The sequence below is a fragment of the Octopus bimaculoides genome, chromosome 3 (genome assembly GCF_046866305.1).
Source record: "Octopus bimaculoides isolate indiv1 chromosome 3, ASM4686630v1, whole genome shotgun sequence".
Taxonomy (NCBI): domain Eukaryota; kingdom Metazoa; phylum Mollusca; class Cephalopoda; order Octopoda; family Octopodidae; genus Octopus; species Octopus bimaculoides.
Genome location: NC_142930.1, coordinates 68300120 through 68327580, shown reverse-complemented (window position 1 = coordinate 68327580; position 27461 = coordinate 68300120). Strand labels below are relative to the sequence as shown.

At 37.4% G+C, this 27461-nt stretch overlaps 1 protein-coding gene across 3 annotated transcripts in view; it reads left to right on the top strand.

The window, feature by feature from the left end:
* Positions 1–17448, top strand: part of LOC106868642 (uncharacterized) — a 74508-nt gene extending 57060 nt beyond the window's left edge. For all 3 annotated transcript variants that reach the window (XM_052966361.2, XM_089349170.1, XM_089349171.1), the window contains 2 exons: positions 12292–12458; positions 13738–17448. In XM_052966361.2, coding sequence (XP_052822321.1) covers positions 12292–12458; positions 13738–17413 — 3843 coding nt within the window. In that variant the 3' untranslated portion in view covers positions 17414–17448. The remainder of the gene's footprint in view (positions 1–12291; positions 12459–13737) is intronic.
* The last annotated feature ends 10013 nt before the right edge of the window (positions 17449–27461 follow it).

The following is a 27461-nucleotide window of genomic DNA, read 5'->3' as shown; positions in this document are numbered from 1 at the left end:
GTGTGTTCTTAAGTGAATAACCTCTTCTGTGTTTTCTAACATTAACACAAGGCCACGCTTATGGCGTAGAGGTATCAGTCGAGTAAATTTACCTATGTCAATAACCTTATTATATTACTCATATGAACTCAGTTCAAATATAGTAATTATCATAAGTGTGTCTAGAAATAATATTGTCTAATCCAATGTATTTTGGTCCTAAAAATAATTTTCATGCGCATTTACTGCCGTTGCTTTACAAACATTACCATTACCATGAACTCATAATTTATGACAGATTGCTATAAAAGAATTATAAACACGACTGAAAGAATTGGTTTAAATTTTTCATCGAAATAAAAAGGCAGTAACATATTTTTCTATTAACCTGTTCCTCTACAGTATACTGAGTATTGGTTTGATTACTCCTTGCAAATAAAGATATCGCTAATGACTATCTTCTATAGCTTTCAACGACGTTAGCAACGTCGGCAAAAAGCGTAAAGAATTCAAGAGGAATTATTTCTACCTTGCAATTTAATGTAGAATTACGTTAACAGTGATTCAGCAGGAAAGTTGTCTGACATTTTATTATGCAGCTTCAAAACAGGAAGCCAAATGTTTTCTGACTGATGAAAACACGAAAGAAAGAAAAAAAGAAAGAAAGAAAGAAAGACTAGAATAAGTATATAGTGAAGGAACTAATTCTTTATGTATTTGTTTATATATTTATATCCAACAACAAAATGTACATTACAGCGAACTAACGGCAACAAAATCCACCACCATTATAACAACAACAGCAACAACAACAATCCTTAAAGTAAACTCAACTACGCCTTTTTATACCGATTGCTATTGACACATGACCCAAACATGTACACTACCATCATCGTTATCGTCATAACAACAGTATAAGCTTCACCACAACCAAGTGCCATCACCATTACCGCTGATACCACCACTACCACCTACGTTATCATCATCGTCATCATCATTATCATCATCAGCGTCATCATGGCCTTATCACCACAGCTACTACTCTCCTTCTCATCGAAGATTAATTGGTAACTGTGAATATTTTGCTCTACTAAAGAATGCCACCGAAAATTACAAACGACGATGATATGCTGACAACCGAAAGAGCGGGTTATAACGTTTCAGTGACGAAAGAAATCGTGAGTTTGCGCGTCTATAGATAGGTGTATGACTAAATGCGCGCGCGGTAGGCTTTTTGCATTTGTGTATTCACGGTTATTTGGAGTTGTAGCTTGGTTTATTTGCACTAGATTGAAATGCTCAGATACTATTTCGAGGTATTCAAAGTAAAATAAATACACGATGGAAAATGAAAACTCGGAATAATCTTCTATAAATAAAGATCCTTGCATCAGCCTACATCTTTTCTGGTTCAAGTAATGCAGTCATTCCAACACACACACACACACACACATGACGGGTTTCTTACTGTTTCCGTCAACCGAGTCCTCTCATATGGCCTTTGGCCCGTGGCCATATTAGAAGACGCTTGTCTAAGGTTCAGTGGGACAGAATCCGGAACCATGTGGTTGGGAAGCCAGCTTCTTAACACACACCCATACTTGCGTGTGTTTGTGTATATTATATATATATATATATATATATATATATATATATATATATATATATATATATAAGCAATGTTAATTCTCTAAATGAAGTATTAACAGTAACTGCACGATAAAGTGTAGTATATTGCCACTTAAGTGTGGCTGACCCCTAGGGGTGGATGTTACTGTTGCTTTTAGCCCCAGGAGGACATCTCCTCCAGCTGGCTTATCGACACACGACTGTGTCCTGTTTGCCAAGGGAGTTATCCCTCTCACCACGACCAGCAGCACGAACGTATCCGGATTTCAGGGTTATTTCCCTTCTTCGGCGTTCGACAGCTGATGACCTTGGTGAGAGAGAAAAACCTGGCAAAATCTTATATCTTCTTTTCCAGTGACATTCTTCACTGATATTGAAAAGGTGAAAACAAGCAATGTTAATTCTCTAAATGAAGTATTAACAGTAACTGCACGATAAAGTGTAGTATATTGCCACTTAAGTGTGGCTGACCCCTAGGGGTGGATGTTACTGTTGCTTTTAGCCCCAGGAGGACATCTCCTCCAGCTGGCTTATCGACACACGACTGTGTCCTGTTTGCCAAGGGAGTTATCCCTCTCACCACGACCAGCAGCACGAACGTATCCGGATTTCAGGGTTATTTCCCTTCTTCGGCGTTCGACAGCTGATGACCTTGGTGAGAGAGAAAAACCTGGCAAAATCTTATATCTTCTTTTCCAGTGACATTCTTCACTGATATTGAAAAGGTGAAAACAAGCAATGTTAATTCTCTAAATGAAGTATTAACAGTAACTGCACGATAAAGTGTAGTATATTGCCACTTAAGTGTGGCTGACCCCTAGGGGTGGATGTTACTGTTGCTTTTAGCCCCAGGAGGACATCTCCTCCAGCTGGCTTATCGACACACGACTGTGTCCTGTTTGCCAAGGGAGTTATCCCTCTCACCACGACCAGCAGCACGAACGTATCCGGATTTCAGGGTTATTTCCCTTCTTCGGCGTTCGACAGCTGATGACCTTGGTGAGAGAGAAAAACCTGGCAAAATCTTATATCTTCTTTTCCAGTGACATTCTTCACTGATATTGAAAAGGTGAAAACAAGCAATGTTAATTCTCTAAATGAAGTATTAACAGTAACTGCACGATAAAGTGTAGTATATTGCCACTTAAGTGTGGCTGACCCCTAGGGGTGGATGTTACTGTTGCTTTTAGCCCCAGGAGGACATCTCCTCCAGCTGGCTTATCGACACACGACTGTGTCCTGTTTGCCAAGGGAGTTATCCCTCTCACCACGACCAGCAGCACGAACGTATCCGGATTTCAGGGTTATTTCCCTTCTTCGGCGTTCGACAGCTGATGACCTTGGTGAGAGAGAAAAACCTGGCAAAATCTTATATCTTCTTTTCCAGTGACATTCTTCACTGATATTGAAAAGGTGAAAACAAGCAATGTTAATTCTCTAAATGAAGTATTAACAGTAACTGCACGATAAAGTGTAGTATATTGCCACTTAAGTGTGGCTGACCCCTAGGGGTGGATGTTACTGTTGCTTTTAGCCCCAGGAGGACATCTCCTCCAGCTGGCTTATCGACACACGACTGTGTCCTGTTTGCCAAGGGAGTTATCCCTCTCACCACGACCAGCAGCACGAACGTATCCGGATTTCAGGGTTATTTCCCTTCTTCGGCGTTCGACAGCTGATGACCTTGGTGAGAGAGAAAAACCTGGCAAAATCTTATATCTTCTTTTCCAGTGACATTCTTCACTGATATTGAAAAGGTGAAAACAAGCAATGTTAATTCTCTAAATGAAGTATTAACAGTAACTGCACGATAAAGTGTAGTATATTGCCACTTAAGTGTGGCTGACCCCTAGGGGTGGATGTTACTGTTGCTTTTAGCCCCAGGAGGACATCTCCTCCAGCTGGCTTATCGACACACGACTGTGTCCTGTTTGCCAAGGGAGTTATCCCTCTCACCACGACCAGCAGCACGAACGTATCCGGATTTCAGGGTTATTTCCCTTCTTCGGCGTTCGACAGCTGATGACCTTGGTGAGAGAGAAAAACCTGGCAAAATCTTATATCTTCTTTTCCAGTGACATTCTTCACTGATATTGAAAAGGTGAAAACAAGCAATGTTAATTCTCTAAATGAAGTATTAACAGTAACTGCACGATAAAGTGTAATATATTGCCACTTAAGTGTGGCTGACCCCTAGGGGTGGATGTTACTGTTGCTTTTAGCCCCAGGAGGACATCTCCTCCAGCTGGCTTATCGACACACGACTGTGTCCTGTTTGCCAAGGGAGTTATCCCTCTCACCACGACCAGCAGCACGAACGTATCCGGATTTCAGGGTTATTTCCCTTCTTCGGCGTTCGACAGCTGATGACCTTGGTGAGAGAGAAAAACCTGGCAAAATCTTATATCTTCTTTTCCAGTGACATTCTTCACTGATATTGAAAAGGTGAAAACAAGCAATGTTAATTCTCTAAATGAAGTATTAACAGTAACTGCACGATAAAGTGTAGTATATTGCCACTTAAGTGTGGCTGACCCCTAGGGGTGGATGTTACTGTTGCTTTTAGCCCCAGGAGGACATCTCCTCCAGCTGGCTTATCGACACACGACTGTGTCCTGTTTGCCAAGGGAGTTATCCCTCTCACCACGACCAGCAGCACGAACGTATCCGGATTTCAGGGTTATTTCCCTTCTTCGGCGTTCGACAGCTGATGACCTTGGTGAGAGAGAAAAACCTGGCAAAATCTTATATCTTCTTTTCCAGTGACATTCTTCACTGATATTGAAAAGGTGAAAACAAGCAATGTTAATTCTCTAAATGAAGTATTAACAGTAACTGCACGATAAAGTGTAGTATATTGCCACTTAAGTGTGGCTGACCCCTAGGGGTGGATGTTACTGTTGCTTTTAGCCCCAGGAGGACATCTCCTCCAGCTGGCTTATCGACACACGACTGTGTCCTGTTTGCCAAGGGAGTTATCCCTCTCACCACGACCAGCAGCACGAACGTATCCGGATTTCAGGGTTATTTCCCTTCTTCGGCGTTCGACAGCTGATGACCTTGGTGAGAGAGAAAAACCTGGCAAAATCTTATATCTTCTTTTCCAGTGACATTCTTCACTGATATTGAAAAGGTGAAAACAAGCAATGTTAATTCTCTAAATGAAGTATTAACAGTAACTGCACGATAAAGTGTAGTATATTGCCACTTAAGTGTGGCTGACCCCTAGGGGTGGATGTTACTGTTGCTTTTAGCCCCAGGAGGACATCTCCTCCAGCTGGCTTATCGACACACGACTGTGTCCTGTTTGCCAAGGGAGTTATCCCTCTCACCACGACCAGCAGCACGAACGTATCCGGATTTCAGGGTTATTTCCCTTCTTCGGCGTTCGACAGCTGATGACCTTGGTGAGAGAGAAAAACCTGGCAAAATCTTATATCTTCTTTTCCAGTGACATTCTTCACTGATATTGAAAAGGTGAAAACAAGCAATGTTAATTCTCTAAATGAAGTATTAACAGTAACTGCACGATAAAGTGTAGTATATTGCCACTTAAGTGTGGCTGACCCCTAGGGGTGGATGTTACTGTTGCTTTTAGCCCCAGGAGGACATCTCCTCCAGCTGGCTTATCGACACACGACTGTGTCCTGTTTGCCAAGGGAGTTATCCCTCTCACCACGACCAGCAGCACGAACGTATCCGGATTTCAGGGTTATTTCCCTTCTTCGGCGTTCGACAGCTGATGACCTTGGTGAGAGAGAAAAACCTGGCAAAATCTTATATCTTCTTTTCCAGTGACATTCTTCACTGATATTGAAAAGGTGAAAACAAGCAATGTTAATTCTCTAAATGAAGTATTAACAGTAACTGCACGATAAAGTGTAGTATATTGCCACTTAAGTGTGGCTGACCCCTAGGGGTGGATGTTACTGTTGCTTTTAGCCCCAGGAGGACATCTCCTCCAGCTGGCTTATCGACACACGACTGTGTCCTGTTTGCCAAGGGAGTTATCCCTCTCATCACGACCAGCAGCACGAACGTATCCGGATTTCAGGGTTATTTCCCTTCTTCGGCGTTCGACAGCTGATGACCTTGGTGAGAGAGAAAAACCTGGCAAAATCTTATATCTTCTTTTCCAGTGACATTCTTCACTGATATTGAAAAGGTGAAAACAAGCAATGTTAATTCTCTAAATGAAGTATTAACAGTAACTGCACGATAAAGTGTAGTATATTGCCACTTAAGTGTGGCTGACCCCTAGGGGTGGATGTTACTGTTGCTTTTAGCCCCAGGAGGACATCTCCTCCAGCTGGCTTATCGACACACGACTGTGTCCTGTTTGCCAAGGGAGTTATCCCTCTCACCACGACCAGCAGCACGAACGTATCCGGATTTCAGGGTTATTTCCCTTCTTCGGCGTTCGACAGCTGATGACCTTGGTGAGAGAGAAAAACCTGGCAAAATCTTATATCTTCTTTTCCAGTGACATTCTTCACTGATATTGAAAAGGTGAAAACAAGCAATGTTAATTCTCTAAATGAAGTATTAACAGTAACTGCACGATAAAGTGTAGTATATTGCCACTTAAGTGTGGCTGACCCCTAGGGGTGGATGTTACTGTTGCTTTTAGCCCCAGGAGGACATCTCCTCCAGCTGGCTTATCGACACACGACTGTGTCCTGTTTGCCAAGGGAGTTATCCCTCTCACCACGACCAGCAGCACGAACGTATCCGGATTTCAGGGTTATTTCCCTTCTTCGGCGTTCGACAGCTGATGACCTTGGTGAGAGAGAAAAACCTGGCAAAATCTTATATCTTCTTTTCCAGTGACATTCTTCACTGATATTGAAAAGGTGAAAACAAGCAAGGTCATCAGCTGTCGAACGCCGAAGAAGGGAAATAACCCTGAAATCCGGATACGTTCGTGCTGCTGGTCGTGGTGAGAGGGATAACTCCCTTGGCAAACAGGACACAGTCGTGTGTCGATAAGCCAGCTGGAGGAGATGTCCTCCTGGGGCTAAAAGCAACAGTAACATCCACCCCTAGGGGTCAGCCACACTTAAGTGGCAATATACTACACTTTATCGTGCAGTTACTGTTAATACTTCATTTAGAGAATTAACATTGCTTGTTTTCACCTTTTCAATATCAGTGAAGAATGTCACTGGAAAAGAAGATATAAGATTTTGCCAGGTTTTTCTCTCTCACCAAGGTCATCAGCTGTCGAACGCCGAAGAAGGGAAATAACCCTGAAATCCGGATACGTTCGTGCTGCTGGTCGTGGTGAGAGGGATAACTCCCTTGGCAAACAGGACACAGTCGTGTGTCGATAAGCCAGCTGGAGGAGATGTCCTCCTGGGGCTAAAAGCAACAGTAACATCCACCCCTAGGGGTCAGCCACACTTAAGTGGCAATATACTACACTTTATATATATATATATATATATATATATATATATATATATATATATATATATATATATATATATATATATATATACACATACTAGCTGAATGGCCCTTCGTTGCGAGGAAATTTTTACAATAGAATGTCTTATATGAATTTTTGTTTATTCCGCCTCTTGATTAGGACAGATTTGTGCAATTTTCCGTAAAAAAACTTTGTTGGGAATTTCTTTTTCCTTTTTAAACTATTTACATGTCTGTTGGACCGTTTCACATGATCTTATTCATTAAAACTTAACAAAACTTGGGAAGTTCTTACAACTTTGGTCGTCGTAATGCTTTGCTTTCGTTTGTTTAATAAAAATTCCTCCTCGTAATGATTTTGCTTTCATTTTGTGATAGACAGCTATCATGCAGAAAATGCCAGCTTCCAAATTCTGTTTTCTGATTAGGTAAAAATGATTAAACTTCAAACTTCAGTAACATTTTTCTGCTATTTTTCTGGAATAATTAAATAGCAAAATCGGATTTTACGTGGAAAATTATTTCAATATACCGAATTTGAAACTTTTGATGTAATTTTGAAATCTCACAATATGTGACAGAAAAAGAGAAGACCCTACAAAAGTAGAGAGACAGACGGTTATAGGACATCGCGCGCGCGCGCGCACACACATTTACAAACGTACACACAAGTAATCACGAGTTTAAAACGGTGTATAGTAGACATATGTATGTATGTATGTGTGTGTGTCTGTTTGTCTTTCTGTGTGCGAGTGTTTCTTTCCTATGGACAGTAGAAAAGCTACCTTCTCCCTCTCTCCTTAAAGTTACATATTCCTCACCTTTTTCCCCTTCCTCGGCATTTTAAAAGTTACTTATGTGCATGTGTGTGTGTGTGTGTGTGTGTGTGTGTGTGTATGCATATATCTATGTATTTATGGAAGTATGTATGCAGCGTGGCGTGTATATGACAGCTGTATTAACGTTATTATCCCATTGCCGCTTAGACAACGCTGTTCTCCCTTTACCCGATATCAGTCACCCTCACTCTGTCAGCATATTTCTATATTTCCTTCATATTAATACTCTTTGCACCCTTCTCATTTTATCATATAATTCGCCCAAGCCCCCTAGGGGGCACATTATAGATTTTTATTGAAATCTAATTAGTCTATTATTGAACTGGGTGTTAGTTTAATATGTTTGCAAAGTTTATTGAAGATTGGTTCGCTGGTTTAGGCAGTAAAATGGTAACAGACAGAAAGACAGAAATTGCCATTTATATATAAGATATATGTGTATATACGCGCGCGCGCCTGAACTTATAAATTGTGTATGCGCGCACAACATGATACTAGAGTGATATATAGCAATTGACTAAGTTCCAAATTTTTCAAAGATCTTATGTAACTACTCGATTTCTTATGGAAGTTCATAAAATATGACATGCTTTTTCTGGGCATTGACGAATCAAAATTCACCATACACTGATATTTCTATCTGTAACATCTTTAGTTAGGATCGGGTTCTGGATGATGGAGTGTAATATTTGTTTTTGAAAAGCTTCTCTCCTTTTGCGAAAGGACATATCAAACAAAGACTGGCTCTTTGCAAGTAACGTTACACACCTTGTCTGCTGCATTTAAAAACAACCAAAATATGAAAAGTTGTGACGAGCACTTCGGTGTAAGAGGCTCCTACAAAGCTAAGACAGCGATATACTTCCAATTGAAGGCTGATGGTATTCCACTTCATTAAAACATTCCCGCTCACTCAACTTTCCACCTCTTGCCATTTTTGACCTGTCTAACACCCTCGGCCTAGCAGTAACTATTATTACCAGTGCTTTCTTCCCCAGAACATCGCTCTTTGGAATCTTCTCTCAGCTCATGCTTTTCAAGAAGGTATTCTCCTGCAACAGTGTCAACGGAACATTAATGGCGTCAAACTCACCGATCCCGGAGGGCCTGTCTCTAGAGGTCATGACCAATACTCCTTCCTCAAGACTTCAGAAGTTATAATTTTTGTGGGGAGGGGGACAATCGATTACACTGATCCCAGTAGGCAACTGGTACTTAATTTATCGACCTGGAAAGGATGAAAGGTAAAGTCGACCTCAGCGGAATGTGAACTCAGAACGTAGCGACGGGTGAAATACCGCTAAGCATTTAGTCTAGGGTGCTAACGATTCTGCCAGCTCGCCGCCTAAGTTATAATAAAAATAATTCTTTCTATTATAGGTACAAGACCTGAAATTTGGGGCAGGGGGCAGTCGATTACAGTGATCCCAGTACTCAACTGGTATTTATTTTATCGATTCCAGGATAGGCAAAGTAGACCGAGACGGCTTTTGAACTCAGAACGAAAAGGCGAACGAAATGCCACGAAGCATTTTGTCCGGCGTGCTAACGATTCTGCCAACTCGCCGCCTTAACATCAACAACAACAACAACAACAACAACAACAACAACAACAACAACAGCAGCAGCAGCAGCAGCAGCAGGTGTCTGAATACAACATTTTGCAAAATCTCATTTATCAAAAAAACAATTTGTGAAATAAAAGTCGTTAGATGCTCGTTCATTGGTTTGTCTGAAAGTGAAATAGTGCATTCTCGGATATTTTTAGATCCAAGAATTCCACCACACTACTTAGTTCCAGATCCGAAATTTTCAGTATATGAAAATGCAAGTATATGAACAAAGTTCTTTTGACGAACTGGAGGACATCGCCTATTCCAGATCGAGCAGCTGTCTCGCAGACTCTGGAGGCTTCTCTGTTGAATTATTCTACAACTAACTTAATTATGACTTCTACTGTCAAAGGGGTCGTAACTCTAATTTTCTTTTTCTTTTCATTTTCTGTTTTTACTTACCATTTTTTTTTCATTTCACTTTTTGCATCAACCTTGTTCTCGCTTTATTTTTCGTAGTTTCCCATGTACCAGCATCCTGATTTTCAAATAGAACAAATCATGAGCTCAGACCCCATAGATTGCTGGAAGACACAAAATATGTTATAACAGCCTGCCTAACTACGTGTCTTAATGGCAAGAAACTATTAGCAGCTCTTATTTTAATGCAGTGCATATTAAATGATATTTATTTCTCACTGGTTAGAATACTTTTTTGTCGATCTTTTCTTAACGAAACAGTAAACTCTGTGTGTGTGTGTGTGTGTGTGTGTGTGTGTGTGTGTGTGTGTGTGTGTGTGTGTGTGCGCGCGCGTACTTGCATGTATTTATGTATATGAAAGTATAAAACATAAGGGACATCAATCTTAAGATCTGTTGCCGTCTTCGAAAATAACGACAATGATTTTCCTTCATCAGGTTTGGTCTCAGTCTTCTTTTACAATTTAATTCTTAAGATGTTTTATAAAAAAACACAAAACGGTCACAACTATTTCACTAAACTTGTACTTCATTTATCGACCCCGGGAGGATGACAAGTAGAATTTTCCCCCGAGAGAGAAAGGACGGTGATCCCATAATTCTACCAGTCCATCAGTTCTTCGTAGTCGTGCTGCTTTCGCGGATTCCCATAACTCCCTGTCACCATCCAATTCCATTAGTATGAGTTTGAATAGATTGCTTGAGACATCGTGAATATTTCATTAGCTGATTACACAACCAGGAATGCCACCCCCATGGATGTATTGCAGTTACTCTCTTGATAGAGCTTGGTGATCCTAACCGTTGATCTTCTAGGATTCTTTTGCTCAGCATCAATGTAAGAATATTGTTAGCTCAGTTGAACTCTTCTGCTACCTCTTCACAATCCGCCATGCTGCAATCCCGTGACTTCACCGTATCCCTGGAAGAGTGGCTGTAGAGGTGCTATGCTTTGTCAAATGGCTTGATTGCCATCCCATGAAGTATTTTCAAAGTACCCGAATACCCAAAGTCCCTCCGTAATTCTTATATGAATTTAGAAAAATTGTTAGAAATTCAAATCCGGCAACTGTATTCACATTTGGGTCAATTATTCTATTTTACATTTAGCCAGTTTAAATAGCCATTAATGCCACCATCTGTCGAATTAAACAAAGTCTGTAAGATGTTCATTTGAGTCTCTCTTCAAATGCTGCGCATCTTCTACATACGCTAATATATGTAGGAAATCATGAAATTGTGAAGATATATGTACACATTGTATGCGTGTTTACATGCGGCTGTATATGATATGTATTTTTCTATACGGAATATATCAGCCGTAATATCTTGAGACAACAAACTGGCAAAATCGTTAGCACGCCGGGTAAAATGATTAGCGGTATTTCGTCCGTCCTTACGTTCTGAGTTAAAATTCCACTGAGTTCGACTTTACCTTTCATCCTTTCGGGTCGATAAAATAAGTATCAGTTGAGCACTGGGGTCGATGTAATCCACTTACCTCTTCCCCAAAACTGCTGGTCTTGTGCCAAAATTTGGAACTAGTATCTTCTATTTCTCAAATTTGAGGATATCTCATTCGCGTACTTACAGTTGATGTTGTTATTGTTTAGATTTGTTCATCTCTAACCGAGCGCGCTTATAACTGAAACCGTAGCCATTCCATTATATTTTCAAGTTTAGTATCTAAACCACATCATTCATCCAATATATATCTTTTTTTCCTTTTCCAAGATGATAAGGTATAGATTGAGGGAGATTTCTAGCAGGCCGATCGACTACATAAATGTTGGTCCCCTAACTGATGTTATGTCATAAAGGAGATAATTATGAACGTTGTGATTGGAAATTTGTATGATCTAAATTAAGCATCTCACCAAGTGAGCCAACATCCTGATTTGTGCTAGCAGATAAGATATTTTGTTTTTTACATATCGTCCCAATTCAAGGATATCTCAGAACATTGCGCCACTGAGTGGTGCCAATCAGATAAACTACTACAATACCTTGGGGTGATTTATGATATTTATAGACACCGCTGAATTTGCTGTCGGAAAGATAGCACCAAAGAGCAAGTACCGTACAAACTTACTTTTGTCTTTGTTTCTTCGCATTCTGAGTTCAAATGCCATCAGAGTTAACTTTGCTATTTCATGCTCCGGAGCATTTATAATATAATGGGATCGATTCGATTGAATCTTACCTTTGAATTTGTGGAATTATGTCAAGGCAAGAAATTGATATCTTCATCATTAAATATTTTTAGAAAAGTTTGTTACTCCCTTGAAGTCTTATCCTTTAAATAATTTCTCTGTAATTCTTTGAACTTCCGCCGATCAATTTTATCGCAATTTCCTAACACTATCTTTCTTTTATTTCAGTTAATTCCAGAAACTTTAATGAAATCTCCAACAGAAATGGTTTCAAATATTGCTGGACAAAATATAACAATACCTATTGATCTTTTTAAAGATTTCGAAAACTTGAAGAATGCAACTAAATTAGACTCAGCCACTTTGATGAGGAAGTTGCTCACTGACTTTCATAAGTAAGTTTAACGATCTCTCTGTTCATACATTCCGCATTGTTTATACGACGTTGTATATAGTTATAGTTGACATTACTTGCTACAAACATAAATTTCCTTGTAAAACATTTTAACACATCATATACTCACGCACACACACATTTTTCAATCGATGCTCATATCGCCATTTAGTCATTTATAAGGTAGAAATAATAAGTTTGTGTAGCGTTAAAGTATATTAACAAACTTAGCAAAATAAACTTCAGACAGGAATCGAAACCGAATCATGAACTTGAGAGTTCTGATAAACACTAGAACGCCGATTAAATGTATTTCAAGACGCAGGCTTTTCTTTCTACTGTCTGAATTTAAATAGGTGTGACTTGTCGATAAAGTGACTACCGGTATTACGCTGAGTATAATTTACGATTCTGTCCATCTCTGATATACTTTGCGTAAATTCAAAATAAATATTTATTACTCCCATTCAAATGAGGCGGAGATGAAGTGATACAGAAGCGACATCTTATTTTACTCTTCACGGCTTCCAAAATTCTGTCATTCTGAGGTCAACAAATTAACTACTAACGAAACAAACAGAAGGATTAATAAAGCTTAAATATGCTAAATCAAAAATCATTATTACTTTGTATTTATGACTGGTGTATTTCAATTTCGCTTTAGAGACATTAACCTATTAACACTAATGAATTCTCTCACCATTAGAGTTGTAGCATCCAATTTACTTAAGGAAAAATGTGGTAGGAATTGTAATTACATTTGTAGATCTATTCAAGCACACACGATCAAACCTAGAATGAATCGATTATGTTACTATCGGGCTAGTTTTCTCAATTCCCAAATGTTTCATAACTGGTCGCCATTTGTTAAGTCAAACAGTAGTATATAGTTTTGAATAATATATAGAGGCTTAGTCAATTCATATAGAGAAGCCCCTACCCAACTCCCATGGTTGTATGTTAAAGCATACAGGAATCTAATTACACATTCATAGTGATGTTTCACTACAATTGTTTTGTTTATGTTAGTCGTTTAAAAGTTCATGTTTCAAATGTTTGCTTTCAAATATTCTGTTAAGTTGAAAGTGTCTTTGTTTATGATCTACAAATAAATTAATAGAGAGTTGATAATTCCTTTTAGGATATTGTACTTTATATTTTTTATACTATTTTCTAATTTTTATTTTTAAAATCTTTCAAACGTTTAATTATTTTTATAAGTTATAATTTCTCTCTTATTTTTATTGCCGTTTTCACTTCAATTACTGGTGTTATTTCAGACTGAAAGAACCAGACAGTTCCAACTTCGTTTTGCCAGAAGAAAATATAGCACAAATATCTACAAGTGACTATTCTGAGAAGGCAATAAAGGCAGCAATCGATGCTAACCGCAAACGCATTAAGAAAGAAGACGTGTCTTCTTGCTATGAGTGTTCCCCAAGTACTACCATAGCAGACTTAAATACCAGTTTAAGTACCGAATCAGATATCCCGATGGTCAATGGTAACAATAGTCCTGAATTGTGTGCCAGAAACAAAGATCTCCCACTAAATCAATTTAATATCAAAAGGAAACCTGTAACAGCGAGATTTAAGGTCGCTAAAGTCGTCTGCAAAGAGGAAGAAAATTCGTCCCTCAATGACAGCTACGGAGTAGATGTGGTACATGGATCGAAATTATTTCAGTCTAAATTAGAACATGAAAATGATAATTCAGTTTGTGAAGACAATGTCTTCTACAATAATACTATAAACACGACAGATACAAGAATCTGCCAACCATCCAATGTAGCAAATCCATATTACTATTCTAGTTGTCAGCCTGTTTCACTGAAAGCAAACCATTTAAGAAATGTTCATACAGTAACAAAGTCAGTCGATCATTCGAAGAATATTTATACACCAAACAATAAAGTAAATTGCCAAGATGACGGAAGCTACCGAGAATCAGACAGTGAAACGCCATTAGACTTAAGTATTGTAAAATTAGAACCACATTCTTCACATACATCTCTAACTTCATCACCTGTACCATCACCAGAAAATGAGCATTTGCACTATCAAAGTAGCAGTAATTGTAGGGACGATATTCATACTGTCAACGTTGAAAATGAGAAAAGTAACCGTACAGAATATTTTGGAATGCAAGCACATAGAGATAATTCTCCATCTCCAGAGCTAGCACCCACTCAACTTGATGTTAACCAAACTGTTATTAAAAGTAATAGTTCATCACCTGAGATAATGAATGTCACACCTGATAAACAGATACGTCCAGATGTAGCGTCTCAGGTATTTAATGTGAAGCAACTGCCAACACAAGTTCCAAATTGTAATGAAACTCAATTAATTTTGCCATCACAGTTGAATTCGCCTTGCCTCAATGAGGCATCGCCACAAATCGCTAGCAACTATTTTTCAATCCCAACGCAAGGACCTAGACCAGTTCCAGTTCCAACAAATGTGGTAACATTACAGAAAAATGATAACTGTATGTATGTTTATCCAATGGGTTTTCCAACTTTGACAACTATTCCGCAAGGGAGTCATCCAATAGGATTACCTATAATGTCTCAAGCCATGTTGCCTGTACCCAAAATCGATCCATCTCAACAAATAGGACCGAACAAACCCTTGGAACAAGACCAATTGAAACTAGTTGCTGAAAGTAATATCTTTCCTGGTGTTTACACTAGCATTTTGAAACTTTCTTCTCACAAAAGATCTCGTTCAAAGCCTGAAAAGTTGATCTCAGCCCCTGTGTCACAAGTAATCCCTACCACTTCGAGTGTACCAATTCAGCCTATAAATACGCAGACTGTTATGTTCTTTCCTACCATGCAGCAAATGCAAACATCATGCTTACCAACAAATTCTGTAAATAATGTTCAATCCACTCCATCTTCAACTGTAACAGTTACTACAATTGCTCAGGGTAATATCTCATCGCCGAGAGAGTGTGTAACAATGACGTCAGCAGGACAGACTAGTACCCAAACAACAGGTTCGAACCAGCAGTCGATTATTATGGTCTATCCTCATACTGGAATTTCAGCATTAGGAAAACCAGTTCGTCGAAGAGGAAGGCCACCGAAACTGCCAATGCTCACACAATTACTGATAGATAAAAAACCGAAATTAAACGTAAACCAAATTAACGAAGAAAAAAAACTTAAGGTTGAAAATCAGAGTGAGTGTTCAATAGTGCCGACACCTTTTCCAGCGATGAGCAGCAATATCAAACCAGAAATAAAAAGATCTCACGAGAAGGATTGCGTTGAAATCATACCTGATTCTCCGGCAAACGTTATTGGAGACAAAGATAACGATAAATTAAAACATTTTGAAACACCTTTGGAACCTAAAAAATCAGAATCATTATATCAAGAAATGATTTTATCTCCTAAGTCTTTAAAAAACATAAAGCCTCGCAAGTCGCATTCTGCCAATGATTTCATGAAGCCGAATGCTAATTTTATATGTACATCATTCAGAATTCGGCCGAGAGCGTTCAGAACACGGCGAAATGGTGGCACTCGAGGCCGGAAGAGCTCGAGATTGTCCCAGCCAGTGCAGTCGGAATCTATCACGTCTCCATTACAACAGCAGATAAACCAGCAGCAGCTGGAGTTTCAGCAACAGCAGTTGCAACAACAGCTACAACAACAATTACAACAACAGCAGCAGCAACAGTTGCAACAGCAACAACAAAAGAAGATGCAAGAACAACAGCAGCAACTTCAACAGCAACTTCAACAACAGCTGCAACAACAGCTACAACAGCAACAACTGCAACAGCAGCAGCAGCAGCAGCAACAGCAGCAACAACAGCAGCAGCAACAGCAGCAGTTACAAAATGTGCAACAGCTGCAGACACTGAAACAACACCAACCACTGCTGAAGCTTTCTCCAACTCAGATGCATGAACATGATGATGAAGACGATGAAGAACAAGATGCAGAAGAGGAAGAAGACGGAAACGAAGTATTAAAAGAGAGGGAAGGAAAGATTCTTGACAGTCCCTCAAAGTCCTTGCACTGTAACGATGTCAACTCAAATTCGTCTGATGACCGACAGACTGAAGATGATTTCTTGGAGTTTTCATCAGGTAAAAATCTTTTCCAAGAGCTTTATCACTGTAAAATATGCAACGACATTGTCTCTTCAGACGAAAAAGTCTCGCATCAAAGGCAACACGTTCCCGTGCGATTCTTCTGTCAGTCATGTGGGATGGAGTACCAATGCTTCTGGGTAAAGAGCCCAGTTACTGAAGACGATAACCCACCGGAACCGATGGAATGTGACCGATGTAATACCCATTTCTCCAGTCAAAAATACGATTTCAGTTGCTGCCTGCAAATACAAAATGGTAATATTCTGTGTGATCTATGTGTCGAACAGTTTCGGACTTTCACACAATTTTATGACCATCGAAATAAATTTCACCCTAACAGTCCCACAACTCCTGCTAACCATTATGTGTGTGATAGTTGCGACAAAGTTCTTTACTCTGCGAAAGCACTCCGTTATCATCGGAAGTTACATTTAGACCGTACAGTACAGTGCACTATTGGTGATTGCCCAAGGTTCTTTCAGAATAACATGGAGTTGTCACGTCATATACGCGAACAGCACGACAAAATGAAAGAGTTCTTTTGCATATATGACGGCTGCAACAAGAAATTTATGAAAAATTTTCATCTACAAGAACATGTACGCGTAAAGCACTTCAACATCCGGGCATTTCGTTGCTCGTGGCCCGGATGTACGAAAGAGTTTGCAGCAGAGCGACATCTCAAAGTGCATCTCTTAATCCACAAGGACGAAAAACCTCTAAAGTGTGACTTTTGTGAGTATAGATGTCGTCAGCGAAATGCCTTAAATTGGCACATGCGCAAACACCCTGAAGCACCTTATAAATATAGAAAATTTTCAATTAATTCATCGGACTGTTGAAATTGATAAAAAGAAATTATTTATTTATACATTTATACTTGTTGTTGTTTTTTCTTTTGGTTTTGTTTTTGAAATTTGCATTTGCTTCCATGAGTACATGCTTGTAGGGCACCGTAAAATTATGATGAGCTCCAGTGAGTCGACTCTACAGTGTAGGTTTGATTTCCAGTTGGAGTATTTGGCTATACGTGGCAATTGTCATCCGTTTTGGGTTGTCTAGAAACGGTTGACTTGAAAACGAAGGGACCCTCCAACGTTCCATGGCATCCGGATGCTAGTAAGAAGTGAAATAATAACCATAAAATGATATTGTAATAATAGAAAGAGAACGAGAACCAATTGATAATTGGTTCTAGCTGAAAACACTCATATATAAAGATATATGTACTGTGCGGACTATAGAAATATACTGAATTAGACATTATGTTTATATCTAAAATATACAAAATAAATAGATTCTGCTAATGCAGTGTGGATCTAATTGCAGAATAATTGGCAACAAAATTAGTAGCTAATTAGGAAAAGATGCTAGTTGTAATAATTAGAAGACTAATCCAGAAACCAATGTGGTAATAGATGAAATGAACAAAGAAAATCAGGCCAAGTAGCGTAAACAAAGATATAAATTAATAGATTGTCACGTGTTTCATTGGAGTCCAATTTTATAGATAGGTCAACTAAATAGAAAAAGGTTGACGGCGAAAAACACCTTTAGGATCAGATTCAGAGGTAACCTAGTGTATAGCATTTTGTTTATATTCTTTTACTTGTTTCAACCATTTGTCTGCGGACATGCTAGAGCACCGCTTCAAGGGTTTTTTAGTCGAAGAAATCGACCCCAGGAATTATTCTTTGTAAACCTAATACTTATCCTACCGGTCATTTTGACTGAACAACTAAGTTACGTGGACGTAAACACACCAACATCGGTTGTCAAGCGATGGTGGGTGAGAAACACAGACCAGAGACACGCGCATAAACGCACACACACGCATACACACACACACACACACACACACACACACACACACACACACACACACACACACACACACACACACACACACACACACACACACACACACACACACATATGAGAACGGTAGAAGAAAGCAGATCGAGCAACAGAATTATGATCTGTTTTTTTAGAAAACTCCGGCAGAGTTATTTCGATGATCCGTTTTAGAAAGATTATGATCGGCTGACGGAATATATATATATATATATATATATATATATATATATATATATATATATATATATATATATATATATATATATATATATGTATATATATATTTGTCTTTCGAGGTAGGTCAGTGTTGCTCTTTTTACATTTCTATACTACAAGGAGATAAAAAGTCGTGCATATTTTCTAAGAAGCATTCCAGGAAGAGATATTCTGCGTATTAAATTTCTACGTCTTTATCATTTGTTCAGAATTATATCTGACAATTTGAAGGTTTTTCAGTGACAATTATTTGAAAAAGATGTTTACGAAAAAGTAGAATCCTTGAATTGTATCATTGTTTTTTATTTAAGCGGTGAGCAGCACAGTCGTTACCGCGCCAGACAAAATGACTGTTGGCATCTCTTCCAACACTTTACGTTTTGAGTTCAAATATTGCCGATGTCAATTTTGCTCTTCATCCTTTCGGGGTTCGATTAAATAAGTACCAGATGAGCGCTGGAGTCGATGTAATTGGCTATCTCTCACCCCGCCCAGTTCTGGCATTGTGTCAAGATTTGAAACGAATATTATTATTTCTATTTGTTGTTTACAGACATTTATATCTTGGTATATATAGTACGAACTAAAATTTTCAGTTCCACTATTAATCTACATTGCGTATTGAGTACTTTATAACAAGTGGTGCCTATATTTCATATCACAGTTCCTTTCAGCAGAGCACTTTCAAGCAACGTTATTTTAGTGGAATTTTGTAGAAACACCACTGAAATTTGTCTATAGAAACTTTTGTATCATCATTTAAGAAGTTTTTTCTGAAATGTCTCTTTCAAGAGATTGGACATTTTTTAAAAAGGCAAACAAGGCGTGTTATGTGTCCTTTAGTAAGGATATTATACACCAGTCGTGGGCAAGCTGTGGCGCGTGGGACTTTCTGAATGGCTCGCTCAACGATAAATTACTTTGGATATTTTAGTAGTGTGGCCCACTGATAATGAACCGTGTCGCATGCAACCCACTCCTGGAAAAATGGTTGCCCATGCCTGATGTACACGAAGAATAGGCTCAAAATTTTAGATTTAAAACAAACAAGTGTCCCCACAGGACATACGGCCACAACAATTCTAAGAAGCGTTGTTTAATATGAAGAACATCAAATCTAGAAAAGCAATGAATTAATATAGGAACTTCTTAATTTTATCTGAAGGAATGAAAATATCATTACAATCATGAAATGTTTTCAATTTAGTTAAAATCAAAATTGAAAAAGTTAATTGTGATATTTATATTCCTTCAGACAAAACTAAAGACCTTTAATACCATAGCTTCTTACGTAATGCAATTACCAACAAATAAATCAAAATATTTCTAACAATACAAAGTACCTATGCAAAAGCAAAAAATTCTGAATTTATAGAACCCACACTTCACTTTTGAAGATCACATGCCGAATTCCACTAACAACCTTTCAGCAAGACTTAAAAATTCCACACAAGACGAAAAGTTTTTCTTTTTATTAAAAGTAACTTCCAGGAGATAATACAGCTAAGTTAACACACTTCAATGGTTTGGTCGACATGATACTCTATATTTCTCAGGCTATCCCCAGTTTGGAGATTTTAAACCAAAATTACATTAGAGCAGGTACTGTAGAATGTATAGTATAATCCTTTTCCAAGATTTAATACAATATTACTATTACTATTCGATATTACTTTTTGGTGTACTTTACCGCATTTACTCTTTAAACTATACATTGCACCCATATTGATCTTCGTTCTGAGGATCATCGTAAAACCTCTTCCTAGCCCTTCCAAGTTCCTTGGTAACCGAATTGCTCACAAATTTCTTATCGTGACGTATGTCTAAATGTTATGGATATAGCCATTCTAATCAGATTTATTTCATTTCAATCGGCATATGCCAATTTATGCAGAGGAGGAGTTGTAAGTAAACTAAGTTGAACTCAATATATTACTGGTTTCGTATTACATCGATTCTGAAGCGGATTTTTAGGTAGTGGATCCCAGTATTATAAATTCTGAGCACAGAATGACGAAATTTTGTGGGGCGGGGGAATGTTGGATCGGTACTCTCCGTTTCCACTGTCTAAACTGCATCACAATGTATTAAGGTTTTCTCAGCGGCAGTATAAAACTGTTGAAGGCATTTAATAGCTGGTCACCAATTCATATTATCTTTACACAAAACGCATTGATTCATTACAGCATACTGATGAAATATAAATTAATCGCAACGATGCAAGAAACTTGATTGTACTTTCTATGTCCATAATTTTAATGCAAATATACCGCACAATATAATTCCTTTCAGTCAGTTCGTCGATGTTAATGACATCGTTCTCAATTCTTACGGACGCCTGTCGTGTAAAAGAGTCAGTCTTTTCTTCTACACATTATCAATTTCCAAGTAAATTTTCAGATTCAAAGAAAAACAATTCTCCCAATAGCATTTTATTGTCGAGTTTAGTCGATTTAACCGAACATTATTTTACTTTCATTTGATTTTGTTGATCTCTGCTGACTTTAGTTATTTCGCTCCCTGAATCATAGAATGAAACATCATCAAATTTTCTTTCAAAATATCTTTTAAGCCTCGAAAATTTATTCGTAATCTAAGATTTCTCATACAGACAAAATACTGAAGTAACGCTAGTCTAGAGGGACGCTCTTCGTTCCAGAGGGGTATTTAAGTTTAAACAGAAAGTGGTAGTTCGGTTTTTGGCAGTTTATGTTGTAGCTCTTTTTACTATTTTGTTTACATGTGATTTTGCTTATGCTGTTATTTATAGTTTCCCTGCTATTTTTTGTTATGTAATCTCAATGAAACATATTACAAACACGCCAGATATGTATCCAGTAATTAAGACTGCTTTACTTCCGTCGTAATTTCGTCTCTTCTATATAAATACAAGAGTTAACAACTTTCTAAGAATTTTATTTTTTATCATTATAGAAAGAGAAATTGCGTTGGAATAGCAGAAACATGAGTAGACTGCACAAAGTATTTCGTAGTATTTATTTAATCCACTTTACAATGAGTTCGAAATCTGCTGGGAAACTCTTGTCTTTCGCCCCTCTCCGCAGACTTATTATTATTATTATTATTATAATAAGCATTTATGTTGCTTTCTACGGCTGAAAAAGTGGGTAGCCGCAGAAACATATAGATTCACATGTTTTGATCATCGTGTACAAATTATACACTGGGTGCCCCAATCTGTTGTTGCAGAATCATTGTGTCATTATTACACCTGACCAGTTACTAATTAACAAAATGATTCAGGAAAAAACAGTATAAGTAGCAGTAACTTAATCGTAGTGTGACTGGACTACCAGAAGGTACTTGATAGTATATCACGTCGATGGATGGATTATCAAGGTGTCGCAGTTAGCCAATTCAGTGTTGAACTCTAATGGCGTACTTACTAACACTTTCTATTCCATTATTTTCTCAGTAGAATAGAGACGGTGACTTAGTCGTAGATGTACAATGAAATAAATACTTTACTACTTCATAGTATATTTCAAAACGGAACAATTGAATATAACTATACGTTCATGACTCTACTTGAGAGCATTGTTTTCGTTTCGAAGACTTTGTAAACAATCACACGCATGAGTGCGCTTACAAGTGGGCATACATATATATTATGCGCACGCACACACTCACACTTACACGCACGCGCACATACTTGTATAGAATACAGACATCAAGTCAGTCTATTTATTTATTTATTCATCCTCAACTCGATGATATTTATGTGATGAACGCACACGGCTTTATGACATCATCAGCAAGGCGATCTCCCCGCCAACGACATCAGTTTGTATATCCACGCGATAACTTAACATCACATTCCTGTTATTTTTTTTCTTCTCCATAGACCGGTCAGTATCCTGTTATACAAACACACACACACACACACACACACACACACACACACACACACACACACACACACACGCGAGCATTTATTATGATATATATATATATATGTAAATATCTTCGAAGAATTTTTTCCGCCTTTTCTGTTTTATCGTGAACTAGCATACCCGTGTCATCACAAATGCCGACAGTTTTATTAATGATAGAAAATGGCGCATTAAAACAATAAGAGAAACCATTGATAAATGTTAGCAATTGTACATACGTACATGCACAGAATTGATGCACTTGAACGATCAGATACGTTTGTAACATCTCAGCTGAAAATATTATACGCGTGTATATTTATGAGACTTCCACCTTTCCATGCCCGCATGAATCAGACAGACTTTGCATACCGAATGCAATTCCAGTTGCCAACTCTCGCCTGCTTCCAAGTAGGGTAATATTTCATCATGCCCAAACATGATTACATGAAAGGCTGGAAACAAAGAACACCTCTTGCATGACAGTGACACTCGCTTAACACTACTGTCCGATGCCAAAGCAAAGGAAATAGAAGCACACACACGCACGCACACACACACACACACACACACACACACACACACACACACACACACACACACACGCTCAGCGCATACACAGCGAGTTGATCGTTAGTGTAACCGTGATGTTCTGGTGATCTCATGAGTAGCGTTCTTTATTTCCACTGATTTGTGAAAATACAATTTTTATCGTATAATGTGAAACATACATGATAATGCCAACATGCAAGCACAATTTCTTCCACAATGAAATCAATACTACATGAAGAAGGTTACAAAACACCCGTAATCCCAAGGATCTCATGTGGTTAAATAAATATATACTCACTGCTCATACCTCCTGACTTTCATGGTTTACACAAACACAAAAATGAATATATATATATACATAGCAAAAATATGAGTTAGAGGTTATGCAACCGTCTAAGGGATAAATGTATCCGTAGGCACTACTGGTGTATTACCTGACTATGTATAGGTCTTATTATAAGATTAACAGTAGTTGGTAATTTAAATGGTAAACTGTGGTTTAATATAAGAAAAGAAATGGAGCAACAATTAACAATTAGAAGTTGATCATTGGTATTAAATGGTCATAGTTTAATTACAGCTGTTTCAGTTTGTTATTTTTTAGGTAAATTTGCATTTATCTCGTTTCTTCTACTGACAGAAGAAAAAGGAAATAAGTTCGTTAAGTCTTTACGTTTACATTTTTGTGTCCTTTAAAGGTTGTACGTGTGTGTACATTTCTTCAATTAGATGACTGGAGTAGTAAGTGGGGAAAATGACTAGTTGACCGACGGTGTTAGTTGAAAGAGTAATAACTGGTAGTAATATCTGGTGTCATTAATTGTAATAAGTAACGCTATTTGAGTCCGCTAGATAAGTCCCTATGATTACAAATAATGCCCTTGCTAAAAATTCAGGATGCTCTTAAAAGTTTAAGTGCGATAAACGGTATAAATCTGGGTTACATAAAAAGGTATAACGAATAAATGAAATGTTGTTATGTGCGGTGCGGGCTATCTACTCGTTAATATTATTAAAATCAACCAACTCGGCTAGAATAGACTAAATTGCTCATTTAATCGTACTTATGTTATTGACAGCCCAAGAATTTGCATGTTAGTCAGTGATCTAACTTTAATGTGAATATATTAAAGAGAATTATAGCTCCAGGTGTACATCGTGCATTTAAAATAAATAATTCAGTTAGTCGGAGTAATTTTATATAATTATGATTTATGATATTAAATCATGCTTTGTGGTAAAGGAAAAGGGGTCAAGGGGAGGTAATCAGATGTTAGACAGGTTAGCTAATAACCTGTAATGTAGGTATTAGCGGTATTGTATGTTTTTCTCGTCTCGTTTATTAAGTAATTCTGATTTGGCCATTAAAATGAATTTCTCATTAATGCATAAAGTACAGCGATTATTTTTAAGGTTATATAAAGATGTTTGGCTAGGATGCGCCACTCTAATTTATAATTAACGTTATCGTTAAGTTCCCAGATGTAACTGCTTAATCCGGTAGAGTTAGCCTTATTTCTTTTCTGAAACTTGAGAGATGGGAATTATATCTAAGTTTCATTTCATTTTTAGTTGCTCCTATATAAGTATTCTTGTAATTATTGGAGAATACATCACGTTGGTAGATTACATTCTTAGTTTTACATTTATTCAAGAATTCACAAGTATTTTTATCTCTGCAACCACATAGATTAGTAAGATTTGCTGTGCCTATGATATGGTGAGGGAGATTATCATTTATAAGGTGGTTGTCCGTATTTTTAGAGGGTGATTTACTTGGGGGATCGCTTATTATATCAATCGATTGGTTATTGTGATTTTTATTGCTATTCTTCCTAGTTTCGTAGACGGAGTCTAGCCTTTTATTGTTAATAGAGGCTATAATAGTACCTAGGTTGCTAGTTAGGTTATGGCCTATTCTAATTTTATTGCTAAAGATTTCTGAGTATTTCGTATTCATATTGAAGTGCTTATTTATAAGTTTCATTATAGATTTGACTATATTAGTTTTTAGTTGTATTGCGAAGGAAATTATTAGCCAAATGTTATCCTTATTCCGCTTGTTATTCTTAATATTTTTGTTCTTGGTGTAAAAATTTCCCTCAGTGTTGTTGTAGATCGTAAATTTATGGTTATAATTATTCTTCTTCTTTCTATTGTTATTTTTATTGCTATTGCTTTCAGCTTTGGTAGGGTTGTTCGTATTCGATTTATTTATTTTATTTACCTTGGTATTATAATTGCTAACAGGGATTTTATTGGTTCTTTTAGGTGTATTATTATTATTATTATTATTATTATTATTATTATTATTATTATTATTATTATTATTATTATTATTATTATTATTATTGTTCAGTAGTTTTATTTTTATAACGTGCTTTCACTTCACTACCGAGCGCAGCTCTGTGCGCCTTGGGTATGTGCTGTGGTTTGCTGTGGTGCTCTTATGTTTACTGTATTGAAAGTGTTTTGCGTAGAATGTGTGCAGTACCCAGTAGTGCAATTTTCTGTATGTTATATATATTTGTAAGTCCTGGTGTTTTTGTTATGTATTTGTCTGAATATTTTTTATTATACCTAAGGCACCTACTATGATAGGAATTGTTTCTGTTTTTAGATTCCACATTCGAGTTATCTCTATTTCCAGGTCTTTGTATTTTGAAAGTTTTTCCATTTCTTTTCGAGAAACGTTGTCATCTGCTGGTATTGATACATCAATTAGAAAGCATTTTTTTTCTTCATGATCTTTGACAACTATATCTGGTCTATTTGCCTTAATTTCTCTATCTGTGTGTATTGGCATATCCCAGAGTATGGTTGCTTTCTCGTTTTCTGTGACCTTTTCTGGTGTGTGTTTATACCATCTTTTTTCTGTTGTTGTTCCATAGTGTTGGCATAGCTTCCAGTGTATATAGGTCCCAGCTCTGTCGTGTCTGTGAATATATTCCTTCTTAGCCAGGACTGGGCAGCCAGAGATAATATGATTTATTGTTTCTTGTCGATCTCCACATATTCTACAGTTACTTGTTATATTTCTTTTCATTATGTGTTTTTGGTAATTTCTGGTGGGGAGGCTCTGGTCTTGTGCAGCAATTAAAAATCCTTCAGTCTCTGCTTTGAGTCCTGAGCTTCTCAGCCATTGCTGGGATTTTTCTCTGTCTATTTCTTTCGCATTTAGTTTAGCCCAGTATTTACCATGTAGGGGCTTTTCTTGCCATCGTTTTATCATGGTCCGTTGCTGTTCTAGTTTTAGTTTGGATTTCATTTGTTTTATAGCTTTTGTTGTTTCTTCTTCTTCTTCTTCTTCTTCTTCTTCTTCTTCTTCTTCTTCTTCTTCTTCTTCTTCTTCTTCTTCTTCGTATTTGTTAGGTAGATTGATTTCTTGTTTGTATTTGTCAGCTTCCTTAAATACTGAAAACAGTTTTTTATTTTGCTCGTGTTTTGTGGCTATTTGTATTAGTTTCCCTTGCTTCTGGAGTAGGTATTTTTGCAGTCCTATGGTGGTTATTTTATAATAGTTTTCTAGCTGTATAAGACCCCTGCCACCTTCTGTGCGTTGTATATATAGCCTTTCTATGTCAAATTTTGGGTGGTGCAACCTATATCCTGTCATTATTTTTCTTGTTTTCCTGTCTATTTTACATAGTTCGTTTAGTGACCAGTTAAGGATGTTGTAGCTGTAGCTTATAACTGGGACAGCTAAAGTGTGGATACCCATTATCTTGTTTTTAGCATTGAGCTCTGTTTTTAGTATTGATCTAACTCGTCTATAGTACTCTTTCTTTATTTTTTCTTTCATTTGTGTATGTTGTATCCTATCTAGTTCATTGACTCCTAAATACTTATATGGTTGGCTTTCGTCTAGTTCTCTTTAAGTTTCTTTGGTATGTATTATTCCTTAGTGGGTGTCGCTTAATTTTTAGGTTCCTAATAGTATCCCATAGTTCGTTCGCAAAAGCGTCAAGGCAGCTGTTTGGTGGGGGTGTTTTTTTACTTTTTAAAATTCCTTCGGTAAAATCCTTGCTGTTGTGATTGGTAATCTCTGTTTGGATATTTTTATCGTAGAATAAGGCTTTCCATCGTAAATGGTGGGTGAAGTCTGTTAATTTTGCAATCACTTCTTTTAGAGATTCATCTTTTGGTGGAATCGGTATATCCTTTAATGATGCTTCTATTATTATTTACTCCTGTCAATATTCCTCCGATAAACTCTAAATCATTCTGATGATGTTTGTTACATGGAACGAAATAAATGCAAATTTACCGAAAAAAAAAAACAAACTGTAAATATTATTTTAACTACAATTAAACTATGATAATTTAATACCAATGATCAATTTCTAATTGTTAATTGTTGCTCCATTTCTTT